Below are 16,370 nucleotides of genomic sequence, written 5' to 3'. Positions count from 1 at the left end.
CTCCTGAAGTCCAGGGTAGTGAGCTTGCTGTGCGCCCTCCTCGGTGCCCTAAGGATCTTGAACTCCACCATTTTGTGGCCACCGCAGCCCAGGCCACCCTTGAGCTTCCCATTCCCCACCAGCCCCTCCCTGTTGGTGAGAACAAGGTCCAGCATAGCACCTCTCCTCGTTGGCTCCTCTGTCACTTGGAGAAGGAAGTTATTATCGACGCATTCCAGGAACCTCCTGGATTGCTTATGCCCTGCCGTGTTGTCCCTCCAACAGGTGTCGGGGTGGTTGAAGTCCCCCATGAGGACCAGGGCTTGTGAGCGTGAGGCTGCTCCTATCTGTCTATGGAGGGCCTCATCCACTCTGTCTTCCTGGTCGGGTGGCCTGTAGCAGACCCCCACTGTAATGTCACCTGTCCCTGTCCTCCCTTTAATCCTGACCCACAAGCTCTCGGTCGGCTCCTCATCCATCCCCAGGCAGAGCTCCATGCACTCCAGCTGGTCATTGACATAGAGGGTGACACCCGCTCCTCGTCTCCCCTGCCTGTCCTTCCTAAAGAGCCTGTATCCTTCCATCCCAACACTCCAATCATAGGAGCCATCCCACCACATCTCCGTGATGCCAATAAGGTGTAGCCCTGCAGGCATGCACACGTCTCTTAACTCCTCTTGTTTATTCCCCATGCTACGTGCGTTTGCATAGAGGCGTTTAAGTTGGGCCCCCGATGAAGCTGTCTTACTGGCTGGGGTTCCTTTGTGCTGCTCTTCAGGCACTCTCCTGCTGACTTGCGTTTCCTTAATCAAAATTCTGTGTACTCCTTTATTCATATGAAGGTCTAGAAATTAATTTTTCTTTCTAGCATGTACTGTTAGGCTTCTGACGAGAAATTTCCCTTGAAAAAGAGCCTGCCTAGAACTGTGGGTACCCCTGAAATGTACTGGAGTATTTATACCTTTTGTAACACTTTTATGTTTAGATTACCAGCCTACCTACTCAGCAGCAACTGAACTCTAATCACCAGCTGGCAGAACAGCATACTTGGCTTCAGCACCAATTTAAAAGAACCTCGCATTGTATCAAACAGTTTCCAAAGAGGATGCTGCTCAAATGTAGTCAGTGAATACCTCAAGTGGCATTCTTCCTTTCTACCATTGACTAAGAGTAAGCTTTCCATGAATTGCTTAAATTTTGATCCCTCATCAGCTAGAGTAGCACTAAACTGTTTTACCAGACTAGTGAACAATGCAGGCATAAAAGTATTAAGGGCTTTAATGGTCTGCTGCTGTTGAATACAGAGTAAGTGTGATCAGCCAATAATTGTAGCTGTGTCATTTCACATCCTGTAATCCGTGATTCTCTTTACCCTGTCCAGTTTTTTATCTTTTGTCTTCTATTTTGTAAGATACTGAGATACTGAAAGCATGCAAATGCAGTTGTGTGCGTGAGTAAACTTTATTTTTACGGCAAATGTTAAAGTTGATCTAATATGGTTATTTAAAAGTACAGATTTTTTTCTCAATAGATTCTAGTAGAGAATTTAAATATTAGGTCACTACCGTATGATATTCCTGTTGGAAAAATACAGTATTCAGTGTGTTTTTAAGTAGTCAGTTGCTTGATCTAGCTCTGAATTACAGCAAGTGGAAATATGTAGAACTCTGCATAAATCAGTGCAGGAGGTTAATGTGAAGAAGGTATAAATGAACTTAATTTTGTTTGTCCTCTTCTTTGTTGCACAATTGTATCATAAAAATGTCCAAAATGTAATTGTCTTCTTTAGCACCATTTGAACTTTCATAGGCAATGGGAGTTATGTGTCTCTGCACTGTATGTTGCAGTTGAATGAGAAATAGTAAATGCAAGGTAAAAGTATTCCGCTCAAATATAGGCTATGCTTTCTTAGATCATCAACTCAAACTACTCGAAGATGCTCAACTGAATTGTTCAACAGCAACATTTTTTTAATTAGGTAAACATTTCATAGTTCATCTTACAATTACTTCTTAATATTTCACAGACAGTGACATTTGGCAATTGAAGCAACTTAACATATCCCAGTGTTACTATAACTTGAAATAACATCCCATCCTAGCCCTGTCTTCTACCACAGCAGCCATTGAGAACTGGTAGAAGCCAAGAAACTGCAAGAGGTGCATCTCTCTGTCAATGGCATCATCTCTCTCAGATGTCCCAGCTTGCGCGACCCTGGTCTGATTAGCCAGGCACCTACCATTCAGAAACAGTTTGTGACTTGTCTTCACCGCTTCTGCCATTGCTGCTGATTCTTGCATAGTTGTCACCAGAAAACCTTCAGTTAGCCAATTGGACCATGGTTTGTTTAAAGTTATCTGTGTTTTGTCAGAGGTTTTCAAATCACAACAGGGCAGGAAGAAAGTAATTTTTATTTTTCAACGTTGTGAATGTAGACTCCTCATCCTCATCCATGTTACTGAGGGGTAAAAGTTCCTTGTTAACAAAAATGAAAATGTTGGGTCTCTGCAACGTGGTATCATAATGGGATGCAGATAGAAAGAACAGAATTGCCTCTAAACCTTCTTTTATTATCCAAAGCCTGCAACGGGAGAATGACAGTCTTCATGGTCAGTCATACAAATTCCCATTACTTACCTGTTTTCAAATATTTTCTGTTAATAGCCCAGCATAGTGTATTGGCAATTGTTTTCACTTGCCAGGGAGCCACAAGCCTGTCAGAGGTACTCAGCTTTCAAATGAAAAGAGTATGTTGTTTTCAGGATTGGTATAACTTGTCTCATCTGTATCTTGTGGCAGTGAAGACCTTGAAATGTCTTCTTGAGTGAGATCTCAACATTGTTGCAGATGAATTACCACTTGGCATGCAGAGCTTGCCAAGTAAGAGCTGTTGTTGGTCACCTGGGGTATACACTACAGCGTTGACACCCATGCACGGTTTGTCCTTCCTCCAGAAACTTTAGCCCCCAGAAGCAACTTACACAGCTCCAAAATTTGATGGGTTTTGGTTTTCACTCATGGAAGCTTGTCTGCCTGCAGTCTGTATGATTGCCTTTCCAATGCAAGTTGCTTTCTTCTTTTTCTTGAACCATGTATATGCTTCCTGTTCCTTAAATGTAATTGTATTTAAAGCCAGCATTTTTTGTAGCTTTGTGTTAAGAAATATGGTCTGTGGTTCTGCAGTGGAATTTAGGTTATGAATACAAAACCTGTAGTTTTATAAGGTGATTAAGTAGTTACTGCTAAACAGGTGAAAAGAATTATAGGACTTTTTTTTCCCCTCGATGTATATTGGATAATTTTGAAAAAAAGTAGCTCTGGCCAAGGCATTGTAGTGTGTATGTTTCAGAAGATTTAGTTGGTCCTTTTGATGCAGTATGGCAGTGTATTCTGTAATCTACATCTATAATTTTAGTATGTTCTTGCCACATAGATGTTCTGCAAATGAAAACAAGCTTTTTAATTGTTTTATTTGACTCCTGTCATGTCATTTTGTCACGAGCCAGTACTATAAAAATCAGTTAATTGTGATTTTTGCCTAGGGCAGCAGCTTCTCTGTGTTGCTAGCAGCCAGCATTGTATGGGAGCATCCTGTTCAAAGAGCATGCTCTCCCACTGCTTTCAGAGAAGCTGATAGAGAAACAAATTCAAATAGGTTCCTGCAATAAATAGTATACTGTCTGACAGATAAACATGGTGGTGGTAGGTATCCATTCAGAGTGGTAAAAAATGTCATTATAAGAAGCATAAACTATGAAGGTGATCAATGCACTTATTTAGAATTGATTAGGACTTAGTTTTCTATTATAATATGATGATTTAAGCTAAAAGAAAAAAAGGCTTAAAACATGAGGTATTCCAAGCTGTAAAGAAGATGGTACATCTAAAATTATCCCTCTTATGTATTTATGCAGGTATTTAAGACATATCAACTACAGCTGCAGATACCAAATTTAAGAAGAGACATACAAAAGTCAGCACCCATTGTTTCAGAACGTATCTAAACTTTGCTACTTCATTGGAACCACAGGCTGCACACATAAGAACATTACTCAGACTAGAAAATAGAGCTGAATTTTTTTTGCTGCTTTGCTTGCACTTGCAAAAATACATTAGGTATTCCTGAGCATCAGAATGATTTAAAAATGGCAAATTAGTTGCATTGCACTGTGAAATGAGAAAGATAGCATATCTTCCACTTTCTGTATTTTATCTTGATCGCTTTTCTGTCCTGAAAAAAAATAGTATTTTCTGTAGCTGTTACACTTTTGTAGTGTTTTAGAGAAGACTTCTCTTGCATTGGTCATTCTTTTAGTCTCAGTGGGGCTTTTTTGCCTTTTAAACCTGTAATTGTTTTACACTTGTAAAATGTAAATCATAATTGATTTTTCTGATGATCTCAATTATGTGGTTCACCTCTTAAACACCTTTAGGACAGAAGTGTGTGACAAATTAGTTTAAGAAGCTGTGATCGTGTAGATGCAAGCTTGGTTGACAAGCCCAGATTTTATTTTCTCTCTTGTGTATCTGATTTCTGCCATTGTAACTGTTGGAACTGGAGCTTTGTCCTGTTTCCTTTGTTACATGCTCCTTTTTAATTGATTCACTTTATGTAAAAAGGCTTCCTAGACAATGTCAACCTTTTTGTAGGATTTGGTAATTTACTGTAATTTTTTCCTTCTGGAATGCAAAATGGCAAAAGTTGTTTATTGATAACATTTGCCTTATAAAGTGCCTTCCTGCAGAAATACACGAGCTGGTGTAAAGGACTGTGTTAGAGTGCAGGAGAAGATAGCAAAGGGAGGAGAGAGCTCCGATGAATGTGTATTCATAGCGTGTATTAAGAGTGTTTTCTAGAATAGTGTTATTTTCATTAATGCCTCTGCCTGTAATGAAAAGGCAAATTAATAGAGACTGGTTGAATGGAAGCAAATAATGGCTAGCATACTAGCATATGTTTTATTTTATTCATCTAATTAAAAGATCAGTAAATAATAATAGGCAACTTGAGTCTTGTGTTCAGATTCATGGTTTGTATCAATGACATTGCTATTTAAATATTGATTTAAAAGTAAGGAACAGGAAACAGCTTTAAACATAGGGTAAATATATTATTTCTGCAAACAAGCAGTGCAATACTGTTTATTTTAAAGATTTATGTTTGTTACATGCTATATAATACCTCACATTTTACTTGGGAAAAAGCTTGTCTTGCTGACATTTGCTTCAAAACTTACAGAGCTTCAGCATCTGAATGTTTTTTGGAAATCATGCCATTCTCCACTAGCATGTTAATGGCTGGCTGGTGAATCAGCTTTTAGATGCGTCTGTTATCTATATTCAAACCTGGAATTGGAAAATGAGTTCTCATTTATAAATGTCTTTGACTTTTTTTACTTAATACACTTTTTAATATTTTCTCTCCAAAACAGAAACTGTCCAAACAAACTGACTGGGTGCATGTGTACCTCTTTGGTATAACATGAAGTTGAATCATGCTAAGACCTGGTATCAGACTGTGACAACTGGGTCTCTGCTACTGGATGCAGTTACACGTCATACAAACCTTCTGATACTATCCATACTTTCTAGTCCATATACAAGCCCATAAGATTTGCTGTGGTCTGCTGGTTATCATGTTTATGAGGCTTTTCATATCAGGTCTCAGGATTAAAAGGATTTAGCTTTAGAATTCTGTCTAGAAGCAGGTTTTAATAAAATCCAAGTTGAGGACATATGTCCTAAAATGCTCTTTTATGTCTAAGTATTGACTGTGCTAAGCTTTTCTAATGCTGAAGCTTGACAGTAGATGCCAATGTAATGGAGGGGGTGGCCAGAAGGAAATTGAGGACCACATCTCCCTCCTGCTGCTCCCGTGGTTTGCATATTTGTTTTTAACAGAACTAGAGAGTATTCTGTTCTGTTGAACTGCTCTTAGTAGAACAATAGTAGAAAAATGCAGTCTTGTTCTGTGAATGCTTGTGTCCTGTGGCAGTAGTGGGTGAGTTCCACGTCCTGGAGGCAAACAGTTTTGCTGGTCAATATTTGGAATATTAGGGTATGTTTGTTCTGTTTGGTTAATGAGCTCTGATAAATGCTTGAAAGTGTCTACAATTCCTTATATCGTCTGGGAGGGGCAGTAGCTTGTGTGGCATATCTTTAACAGGACAGTTTGTTCTATGGAGTTTGAATCAGACTTTCAGAAGTAGCTTTTTTTTTTGTCATCTAATATATAGAGTAGCTTCGGCAGTAGGCAGCTGCTGTTTGATTTAGCCTTCGGCTGGCTTCCTAATGAAGTCAGTGCTAATTAGCCTTCTGTTTGGAGGTTCTTGGAGGGTAATATCATTGTGTTGTTGGTAGAAGAAACTTTATCCCTACTTCTGCCAGGTAAATCTTGGGTTTAGAGTAGCTTTTTAGTACACTGTTACTCTGACCTCTCTTTTGCCCTGCCGTGAAGCCTTCCAGGACTGGATCTGTGAGAGGTAGAGAGGTACTTACAGACTGCTGAAGGCCATAGGGTACATTGCTGAACCATGCTTTACCTTACGGAAAAGGTGTGCAAACTGCAAGAAGTAGAGAGGTCTTTCAGGGACCATTAATGAAAGTGACATATTTAAGCGTCATTCCATGTAACGTAAGGTGTGAAAGAATAGTTTGCATTAATTATAATCTGTGAGTGAAGGTGACTTTTGTAATATGGCAAGGCATGCAACTACTATGTAATACAATTACATGATTTATATTCAGTAAAAAAACCTCTTATTAGTAATTTGCACTTTAAATTAAGGGAATGCTTCTGTGCTATATTTGACTTGCATATAAGACTTGCTTCATCAGATTATTAAATATTGGTGTTCATCTATTTTTAAATAGTATTGAACAGTTTACTTAAACTTCAGGGGATGTAGGATATCAGTTTGAAAAATAATACAATTGCTCTGGTAGAATCCTTTTCTGTCATTAACAAAAGCTAACTGTGGACGAAAACATCACTAATATCCCTTGGTGACCTAGTATAGACTTCAGAGTATCGTGTTTATAGAAAATGTTTCCAGATTTTAATAACACACAAACATTCTGTGCAGCGCTTGTATTTCCCATGTCTTCCTCTGAGCATTATGTTCCAAAAGCCTTTTACAAAGGCTGAGGTTTGGTACCTTTGACCAAGAAATGTAACAAAAGCTGAAATCAGGAAAGGTGAAATAGCACATCTCTACCCTCAGCCAGTTTGAAATAATAAATTTTAAGTTTTTGAATACTGAAGTCAGGACATAGTGTAGCTTAGGATTTGAAGTTTTGCAATTGGAAAGGTTAGGATATAATATTTTCCAGTATACATCTGTTATAGATGAAATTGAAGACTGACTTTATAGGCGCTGATTTTGTTAGATTGTGGCAACATAAGGAGATACAAAAATTTTAATTGCAGGAGGAATAAAATCCACAAATGCTTAAACACGTCTTTCCTTTTGTAACAGGTGATAAATCAATATTTGCATAAATCACAGATTTAAAGAACCATTAAATTCCCACTTTAATCTTCTAATAGTTTATTCCACTAAGGAAGAGTCAAAACAAGAAACATGATTGTGATGAAACAGTGATTGTTTCAGAATTAATCCACACCCATTTTTTAACATCAAGAATGCTTTTCTTTTTATTTTGAAATTTCAGGAGCTCCAATTTCAAAGACTTACCAGAGAACTGGAAGTGGAAAGGCAAATTGTGGCTAATCAGCTAGAAAGATGTAGGCTTGGAGCAGAATCACCAAGTATCGCCAGCACAAGGTACAAGTCCTGATGACTTTACTTTCATATGTCCCACAAATTAGAGGGCTTTTTAGTGGTGCTTATGTCCTACATACGTATATTTTCACTGATAGCTGTTCACCTTCCGTTAATATCTGAAATATTAAAAAAAATGCAGATTTGCTGTAAAGAGTTATGGGACGGTTTAAAGAGGGCTCTCTAATCATTGATGACATTTTCAATAGACTGTATGTAAAGCTTTAATTTCTCTTTAAATATGTCGAAGTTTGTTTTTAAGAATCAGCCAAAGAGAAATACAGTAGACATACATATTTGTATCAAAGTAACAGTGCTAGTTAAATGCAGTAATCCAATTTTTTTTTTTTCCCTGAGTTAACTATCTAGTTTCATCCAGCTTTTCTGAAATACTTTCTGTTACTACATTTGTTTTCAGGGAACATCTTGCTATCAGTGTATTGTTAGCATATTTAAATAGTGTGAAACATACCTAATATATTTTACATACAATGACAATAACTATAGCAAAGCATTTTGTTAATATGTCAGCTTTACTATTGTTTTTTTATATTATTATTATTATTATTATTCCTTAGCAAACTTTTTAACTCTAAACCTGTTTGGGTACTCATCCATCTCAAGCATATTAAATGATTGGTAGCTTTTGATTCTGAAAGCCTTGATAACTATGTGTTCTCTTATAAAACATTTTATATCTACATTTCGGGTTACAGCATAATTTCTTGCCTTAAATACTGTTTGTTTCTATATTCTTTCAGTAATAAATTTGGGTATCATTCTGAAATGTTTCCTCCTGTGGCCATAATAAGTATTTCTGCAAGTTAAATGGAAAGTTCTTCCTACAAAAACTTAAGAAACAGCAGGCCATTATTTAAAAATAAATTTTAAAAATCCAGTGCACCAGCTAACGCAGCTGTTTTTTATACATCAAACTACTTGACCTGAGTTGTCATTTGACAGTATTGTTACTAGCATGAGAACTTTCATTTAAGAAACTTTGAAATATTAAAAAATATTCCTTGGACAAGATGACTATTTTATACCCTTCATGCTTGCCTATCTTCCCTCTAGATCCACGTATTTCTCCAGCTGTTGCTCAGATTTTGTTTTGAAAGCTAAAAAAGTTAAATTCCTATGGAAGAATAAGTAAAAAGCCTCAGTTATTTTATGCCTCCGGCCAACTTTCATTCAGTCTTGAATGTTCATTTTCAGTGAATTTGCCTGAGTAATACAAAGGAAAAGGTTTTTCTACATCTCAGGTCCAGAGAATTTCACAAAGAACACCAGAGTTAGCTTATCCCACAAATAATATTGTGTAGTTTTTTAAATAACGTACAATTACCAGTATCTAGAGACTAAGTTAGATCCTATACTTCTATCAAATACTATCATTTACCATGATGGAAAACGTAGTTTATAGCATCATGGAGTCATTTCTTCTTTTGGTTGCTTCCTTATGGCTAAATGATGAAAGTTTAGGGGGAGAAAATACTAGTACATAAGTTGGTTTGTAGTATACTCTGGTACAAATACATTTGTGAATCTAGATAAACTCTTCAAGCTCTTGTTTTCTGGGTCATAAATGTTCCATAGTTATTAATAAAATATTTTACACATTTAAAATTAAAGCCTAATTATATTCTTAGTTCTTACAGACATCTCTGTATTCTGACCACTGTTCTTGTTTTTCTAAATTTTCTTATCCCAGCTGAGTCTGGTCCTGTATAGATGAGAATGCTGTGCTTCATTACTTTTTTTACTGAGGGACACGGGATTAAAATTTGGTTTGGACAATATGTTTTGACATACGTGTGCCCTTGGTTAATTTTTTTAACTTACTCTTTAATGTGGATATTCTTTTTAAGAGATGTGTGAGAAGCTGGGGGAAAAAAATCTGTATCTGAATTAGATGTTTTCATTTCTTCACAACCAGCTGCTTCCAGTGTAGTTAGAAGAGTTGTTGAAAGAATCAAGGTAAAACAATCTCTTAGAGCAGTATCACAGCAGACACAAATATAACAGCAATATTTATAGCCATAAGAAGGTACATGTGTTTCCCCAAACTAGGCGATGTAAATGTTTTGCTAAGGCTGACAAGAAATGAAATAAACATGAAGAGGGCATGGAGAAAAGGCTTGGAAACTGAATGCTGTGTTGAGAGATTGGTCATGGACAGCTAACAGCCTGCTCCCAGAAACAGAGAAGTTAAGCATTTAGAGAGCAAGATGATGTTTCTCCTAGCCAGATACAAGAATTGTCCAATAGAGTCTTATATAAAAAAAAACAAAACCAAAACAATGACAAAACCTAAAAAAGCAAGCAAAACTAAACTATAAGATGCATACGCCTTTTTATTTTTATCCTCTGTTCAAGTTTTCTGTCCCTGAGGAAATCAACACTGCTTTGTTTCAAAGATAGTGCTTTAATCTCCTTTGATGTGGTTAAAACATTTGGGAGCATTTCATTTCAGAGGTCTTACTGAAGGTTTTGTTGACCTCAGTGGTCATAGCAATGCCTCTGATTTACCCACTTCTAAACTGGATTCCTGCAAGCTGGCATTGGCCTGGAGGTGGTGCTGCTTTGCAAAACAGATGCTGACATGAAGTCACAGGTACTTTTGCAGCAGCACACACCTGTCTTGGTGGTTGCAGCTTGGGCTTGAAGCTCTTCTGGTTGTTAGTCAAGTCATCCCTCTGAGCCAGCTCATCATGCAGTTGTACAAGTGCCAGCCCAAGGGAAGTCGTGGTAACAGCTGGTGAGGGAATGGGGAAATGTGACATCAGTACCTTAAACCAGCTTAAACTTCTCTGTAGCTAGTACATGTAGCTTCTCAGCTGGTCTTCATGGCATGAGCCCAAACACTAGCACAGTATGGAGTGCAGGCCGTGCAGATGTACACCTGGATAAATCCATCTGGAGGTAGGCACCGGTGATCAGAATGTCACCTACTGGAGTGTGCCTGAGAAGGGCTCTAATTTCAGGAGCACGGTTCATTCTGTTATTACTAGTCCTTAAGAAATGTGTGTATTGCTTTGTACACATGAACAAAGCAAAACAAACAGAAGGTACTTGTAGTTTAGGTTTGTTAGTCTCTTGCCCACCTGTATTACAACTATATTGTAAGTGCAAACAACACACAGGAGTAGTTGGCTGTTTTGCTCTCTTAAGAGGACTGTGAAAGATGAGAACAAGAGCAGATCTGCAGATCCTAAGCAATTATATTGGAATGGGTGGAGAAGGAAGCGCTAGATCAGCTGCAGCCCTGGACTGCAATACGGCACTGTTTTTATGTACCTGTAGGTTACTTGCCTGTTAAAATTATTTCTTCTCATAACTGTTTTTATAAATGAGTATTGTGCTCAGCACTTCTAAGATCTTTCATGGCATCCTGTACACTTTCAAAACTCTTAAGAGCCTGAAATGATACATGATTAGTGTTACATGTAAGTAGTAAATATTTTTACCCGTGTTATACACTACAAGATGGGAGATGATAAGACTGGGAAAAAGAATGTGAGGTTTCAGTTGTATCTTCTTACTTTTGTTTCATGCTGTAACAAGCACAGGTTTCTATGAAGAAGCCACTGGGCTGTTCAGCCTCCCATACAAACAGATACAGCATTGCAGCTAACTTTCCATCTGTAGTGTTACTGATTCAGTTGGATTCAGTTCTGGGCTGTCAGGTGTGTTGGGAGTATGTACTGATGTAGGTAGATATCAATATGTATCAGGGGTCAGTAGTCGGACTCGCTTTTTAAAACACATTGCCTAACCTTTCAGGTGGGAGTTGGCTGTATGACTCTGTGTATGACTCTCACAGTCGACTAATTCTTTTCGTGAGTTATCTATTGTGTGTAACTTGTGAAAACTGAGTGGTATTGGGAACCAAAAGGCTCATGCTTACTAATTTAATTGTAAAATACTGCACTAATAATAGCAGCTTGTCGCAAGCACTTTAACAAAAGAAAAGTACATAAATGGCACACTAGACTTCATCAGAACGCAAGCCCTTTTGGCACTACAGTAAATAATCAAAAAAATTTTAACACTTCAAGTATTGAATGGTCAGTTTGAGTAATAATATGCCTACCTGAAGTCTTCTGAGTTTTGTAAAATTAAATGTATTTCATAGCTACTAGGATGGTTTATTTTCTCTGCTTTACATAGCAGATAATCTTCTTTTCCCAATGCCAACTGAAATACAATGTGCACTTTCTGTAGTAGTAGAAAATATTCCAAAGTGATTCAGTAAAATATTGCACTCTGTGATTGAACGCTGTAAACTTTCTGTGAGATGACCATGTATTGCATTTCATGGTCACGCATTTTTTTTCTTATAAAATGGGAGAATGCTTATAAAGAGTGTAAACAGAGCAAGTAGTTTTGCTTGAAAGCCAGCACACCATCGTGTTAAGCTGTGTAACTTTTGTTCCACTTGAGGAGCAGTAACATGCAAGACACTTCCAAACTGTGTGCTGCCCCCACGCTCGGGGCATTCCACGGCATGCAGCAGCAAGTTTATCCTGACAAGACTGTTCACAGTGAGCTGATTTGGATGTAATTATCCTTACAGAAACTAGTTTCATTTTGTTCGTATGATGTATCAAATATTTCAGTGTTTCCAGAAGGTATATTTGAAATTGCTTGCATATATTCCAATATATAATGTCACCAAACTTTCATGGCAAATTATAAGCTGCATAAAAATTACCTTTAGAATCAGTGTGTGCTTTTGGGGTGGGAAGAGGGAAGGAATCACAGTAATTTAAATTATTTATTTATTCATTTACACTAATATTACACTTACTGAAATTTGAAAACTAATCAATTAAAGGGCTACATTAAATTTAAAAGCAAGTAGATTTAGACTAGATATAAGGAAGAATAGTTTATGCTGAGGGTGGTGAAGCACTGGCACAGGTTGCCCAGAGAGGTGGTGGATGCCCCACCCCTGGAAATGTTCAAGGTCAGGTTGGATGGGGCTCTGAGAAACCTGATCTAGTTGAAGATGTCCCTGCCCACGGCAGGGGGGTTGGACTAGATGACCTTTAGAGGTCCCTTCCAACCCAAACTATTCTATGATTCTAAGTAAGAAAAGATAGATTTAATTTTCTTTGCAGAGCTTCAGTGTACAATAAAAGCAGGGCTAAAATGTATTTGACAGAATTTAACTAAGTAATGAATAATTTTAAATAAATTTTTAAATTATTAATTATTAAATTAATTTTAAAATTTTTTATCATCATAGAGCTGTTGGAAGAATATTTTGGGCACAGATATTAATAGTACATTTATCCTAACAATTTAGAAGAAATTATGATTAATTCTGTCATTAGTAGCTGGCTAGGAACTACTTGCCACGTTAGATAACATAACCAGTCATCAGGTTACCTGACAGTTGCTGATGCTAAACATTTGAAGGAAGTACCCATCTCTGTTGCAGAATAAAGGAATCTCCTTTTGTTAGAAATTGGTCCATGCTGTGATTGTTTCAGCCATTACAGTTCTTACTTACTGTATTATAAATCTATTTTAATCTAGCTGTAGTGTTTCTATTCTCTATATTACAAATAATTACATATAAAGATTTGGGTTTTATTTTATTACGTTTTAGACTGTAATGTTATCTTGTGACCTTAATTTCAGAACTTGAGAATGGACTGTGTTAGGTTTGTTCTCCTGTTTTTAAAACAATCTCATTGAGTGTCTCTTCCTCTGTCTTTGCTGTTTGACTGAACTTGAAATGCCCTTACTTTAGAATTGTCTTAGGAAATGAGCTTATTTTCTTATCTTTCATTTCTGCTAATTCCCTAGTAGAAAAAAAAAGGAAAAACAAGAACGGAACCATTGGTCTATAACATCAGTAAATTTTCAGGATTTTTTCATGTTTTCTTGAAAAATCAAGACTGAAATGTTTTCTGAAGCTTTTTCCACAAGGAAATACAGTTAATTTGACACTTTAGAAAACATCTGAACCAAAATCCCTGGTTCAGATTTGCTTTTTTGACTGTATCTACATGTTAGAAGTTTCCAGTGATGTGTTTCCTTCTGGTTTGTACAGTTTCTTGCTTGCTTGCTTCAAGTCTTCAGGCAGTCCTGGGAATGTAAATACAGTAAGAATCATGCTTATAGGTAGTTTCGTTAGTGGTTAAGGTGGACATACAACCTTTGATGTGTGTGCAATATGTGTTGTGTATTTTCTAGGTTGTAGTTTTACCAAATGACTTCAGGAAGCATTATAGGGTCCCCTACTCTAACTTCTAGGACCTAAAGAGTCACTATATTTCCAGTCAATCCATCCTTTAATATGGCTAACTAAGATGTTTAGCTTAGTGAGCGGGTGATCAAAAGCACTTATCCTGAGATACAGAAGACATCATTCCAAGTCTCTGATGCTGAATGCTATGTCTTTCAGCAGGGTGTGCTATCATTTGTCTTAAGTCCACAGAAACTTAAGTTTTGGTTGGCAGCTCTGCCTAAGCAGCAAGCTTATTTTTTGCATGTCTACATCGAAAATGAGTGAAACTTGCAAAGTTTCTTGTTATAGCTCCAGTATTCATATTTTTGTTTTCTGTTTACCCAGACTGTAAGCCTTTCTGAAATTCTGTCAAAGCTTTTGAGTGCCAATAGAATTGAGGAATTTTGGGGGTTTTATGATATTTGCTGATGTTTAAATATGGAAAAAAAATTGTAGCTTACTGATGAGTTGCTCTGGTGATAAATTGAAGAGTGATGATTTAATATTCACTTCAGCTGCATATATAAATACTTATTATCTTAGCCAATAGTAGACTGGGCTACAAAATAGGATTGTTATGTATGTACTGTGAATGTACATCTACAGCACACTACAGATTGAGATGCAGTAAGTGACTGTGTGTCAGCTGAATTATGGTAACTGCTCATATGAGTTGCCCCGTCCAACCTGACCTTGAACGTTGAACCTCATGCAAGATGACCTGAAGTCTCTAGTGGACAATTGTGACAGATCAGGTGGTACGTGTTAACCTGTCACCCTCTGAAAATGCCTGAAGTACTGAAAGGGCAGTGAGTGTCATGGTTGTTACTGTGGTGCATCATTTAGCTAAAAAAATACTTGAAGGACTGTTAATTCTTTCCAAAGATAGTCAAACATGCCAGAGACCTGCAGTTTGAATTACTATTTTGTGGTACCAGTAGGAAGACGTTGGCGATGTGCGGTGTGCTGTCCCTACTGTCACAGTGCCAACTGTGCCGTGGTGTCAGACAGCATAGGACTGTAGGGTGGCAGCAACGTTCTGCTGTCCATAGGGCTGGTGTTTCCCTTGCCCGGCTGTTCTGCATGACTGCCTGCTATGGGGGCTTGGGAGTCTCAATCAATTCTCAGCATTGGGTTTCAAACTGAAATAGCATCCTGTCGTGGTTTAACCTCAGTTGGCAGCTAAGCACCATGCAGCCGCTCGCTCACTCCCCCCCACCCGGTGGGATGGGGGAGAGAATTGGAAGAGCACAAGTGAGAAACTCGTGGGTTGAGATAAAAACAGTTTAATAATTGAAATCAAATAATAATAATAATATTATAATAATAATACACAAAGTGATACGCAGTGCAGTTGCTCACCACTCACCGACGGATGCCCAGCCAGTCCCCGAGCAGCAGCCCCCCCGGCCAGCTTTCCCCAGTTTATGTACTGAGCATGACGTCACATGGTATGGAATGTTTCTTTGGCCAGTTTGGCTGTGCCCCCTCCCAGCTTCTTGTGCACCTCCAGCCTTCTCAGTTGGTAGAACTTGGAAAACTAAAAAGTCCTTGGCTAGTGTAAGCATTACCTAGCAACAGCTAAAACATCCTTGTGTTATCAACTTTGTTCTCATCCTAAATCCAAAACACAGCACTGTACCAGCTACTAGGAAGGAAATTAACTCTATCCCTGCCGAAACCAGGACACATCCTTCAGTATGAGTGACCACATTTGGGTGTAGCATTCCAGATACAGCTTTCTAAATTCATGCTCAGAGCATTAGTGCTTGCCTGTGCTTAGCTGAAAACATCTAGCAAGTTGTAGGATGACTTGCTCTTGGTGGCAGAGCTGTTTAATTTTTGTATGTGGGACATAAGATGACTATGGTACTTTGTAGAGTATCTAGCAGAGTGGATACAGGAATTAGGCGCATTAGTGAAATCAAGAAGATGGCGATTAGAAAAGTTGAAGACTGAAAATCACCTCGTTTAGTTAAAATAGTTGTGAAAACTTCTGCTAACCCGTATCAACAAGAAAAGCAAAAATATGAAATCTCATTATACTGATTTTGATGGTTGCCAGTTGCTTGTAATGTGTATTACAAGTTTATGGAGACTAATATATGCCATTTTATAAGAAAAATCCCACTATACCAAGAATTTACAGTTACACAAAGCTTTAAGCCTTCATACTGCATATAATTGTAAACGTGTTCTTGATGTAGATATATAAAATGGAAGATAAAGGACAAGTGAAACAATACATTCAGTCTTAAGCTGCAAGCACGAATCCCTGTGAATAAACCATTTGCTACTGGGTGCTTGACAGAACAGATGTATTCCAATGATGAAAGCTTAGCCAAGCAGTAAGCTACAATACTAAA

The 16,370-nt window shown here is 37.7% G+C and overlaps 1 protein-coding gene across 2 annotated transcripts in view; it reads left to right on the top strand.

Annotated features, from left to right (window-relative positions):
- The window catches only part of PKP4 (plakophilin 4), a 73,384-nt gene that overhangs the window by 7,242 nt on the left and 49,772 nt on the right, over positions 1-16,370 (top strand). For both annotated transcript variants that reach the window (XM_009334024.1, XM_009334023.1), the window contains exon 2: positions 7,654-7,766. In XM_009334024.1, the coding sequence (XP_009332299.1) occupies positions 7,654-7,766 (113 nt within the window). The remainder of the gene's footprint in view (positions 1-7,653; positions 7,767-16,370) is intronic.

This window comes from Pygoscelis adeliae, unplaced genomic scaffold, assembly GCF_000699105.1.
Source record: "Pygoscelis adeliae isolate BGI_AS28 unplaced genomic scaffold, ASM69910v1 Scaffold131, whole genome shotgun sequence".
In the NCBI taxonomy this organism is placed as follows: Eukaryota; Metazoa; Chordata; class Aves; order Sphenisciformes; family Spheniscidae; genus Pygoscelis; species Pygoscelis adeliae.
The sequence above is the reverse complement of the archived record's forward strand: the minus strand, read 5'-3'. Positions and strand labels throughout refer to the sequence as shown.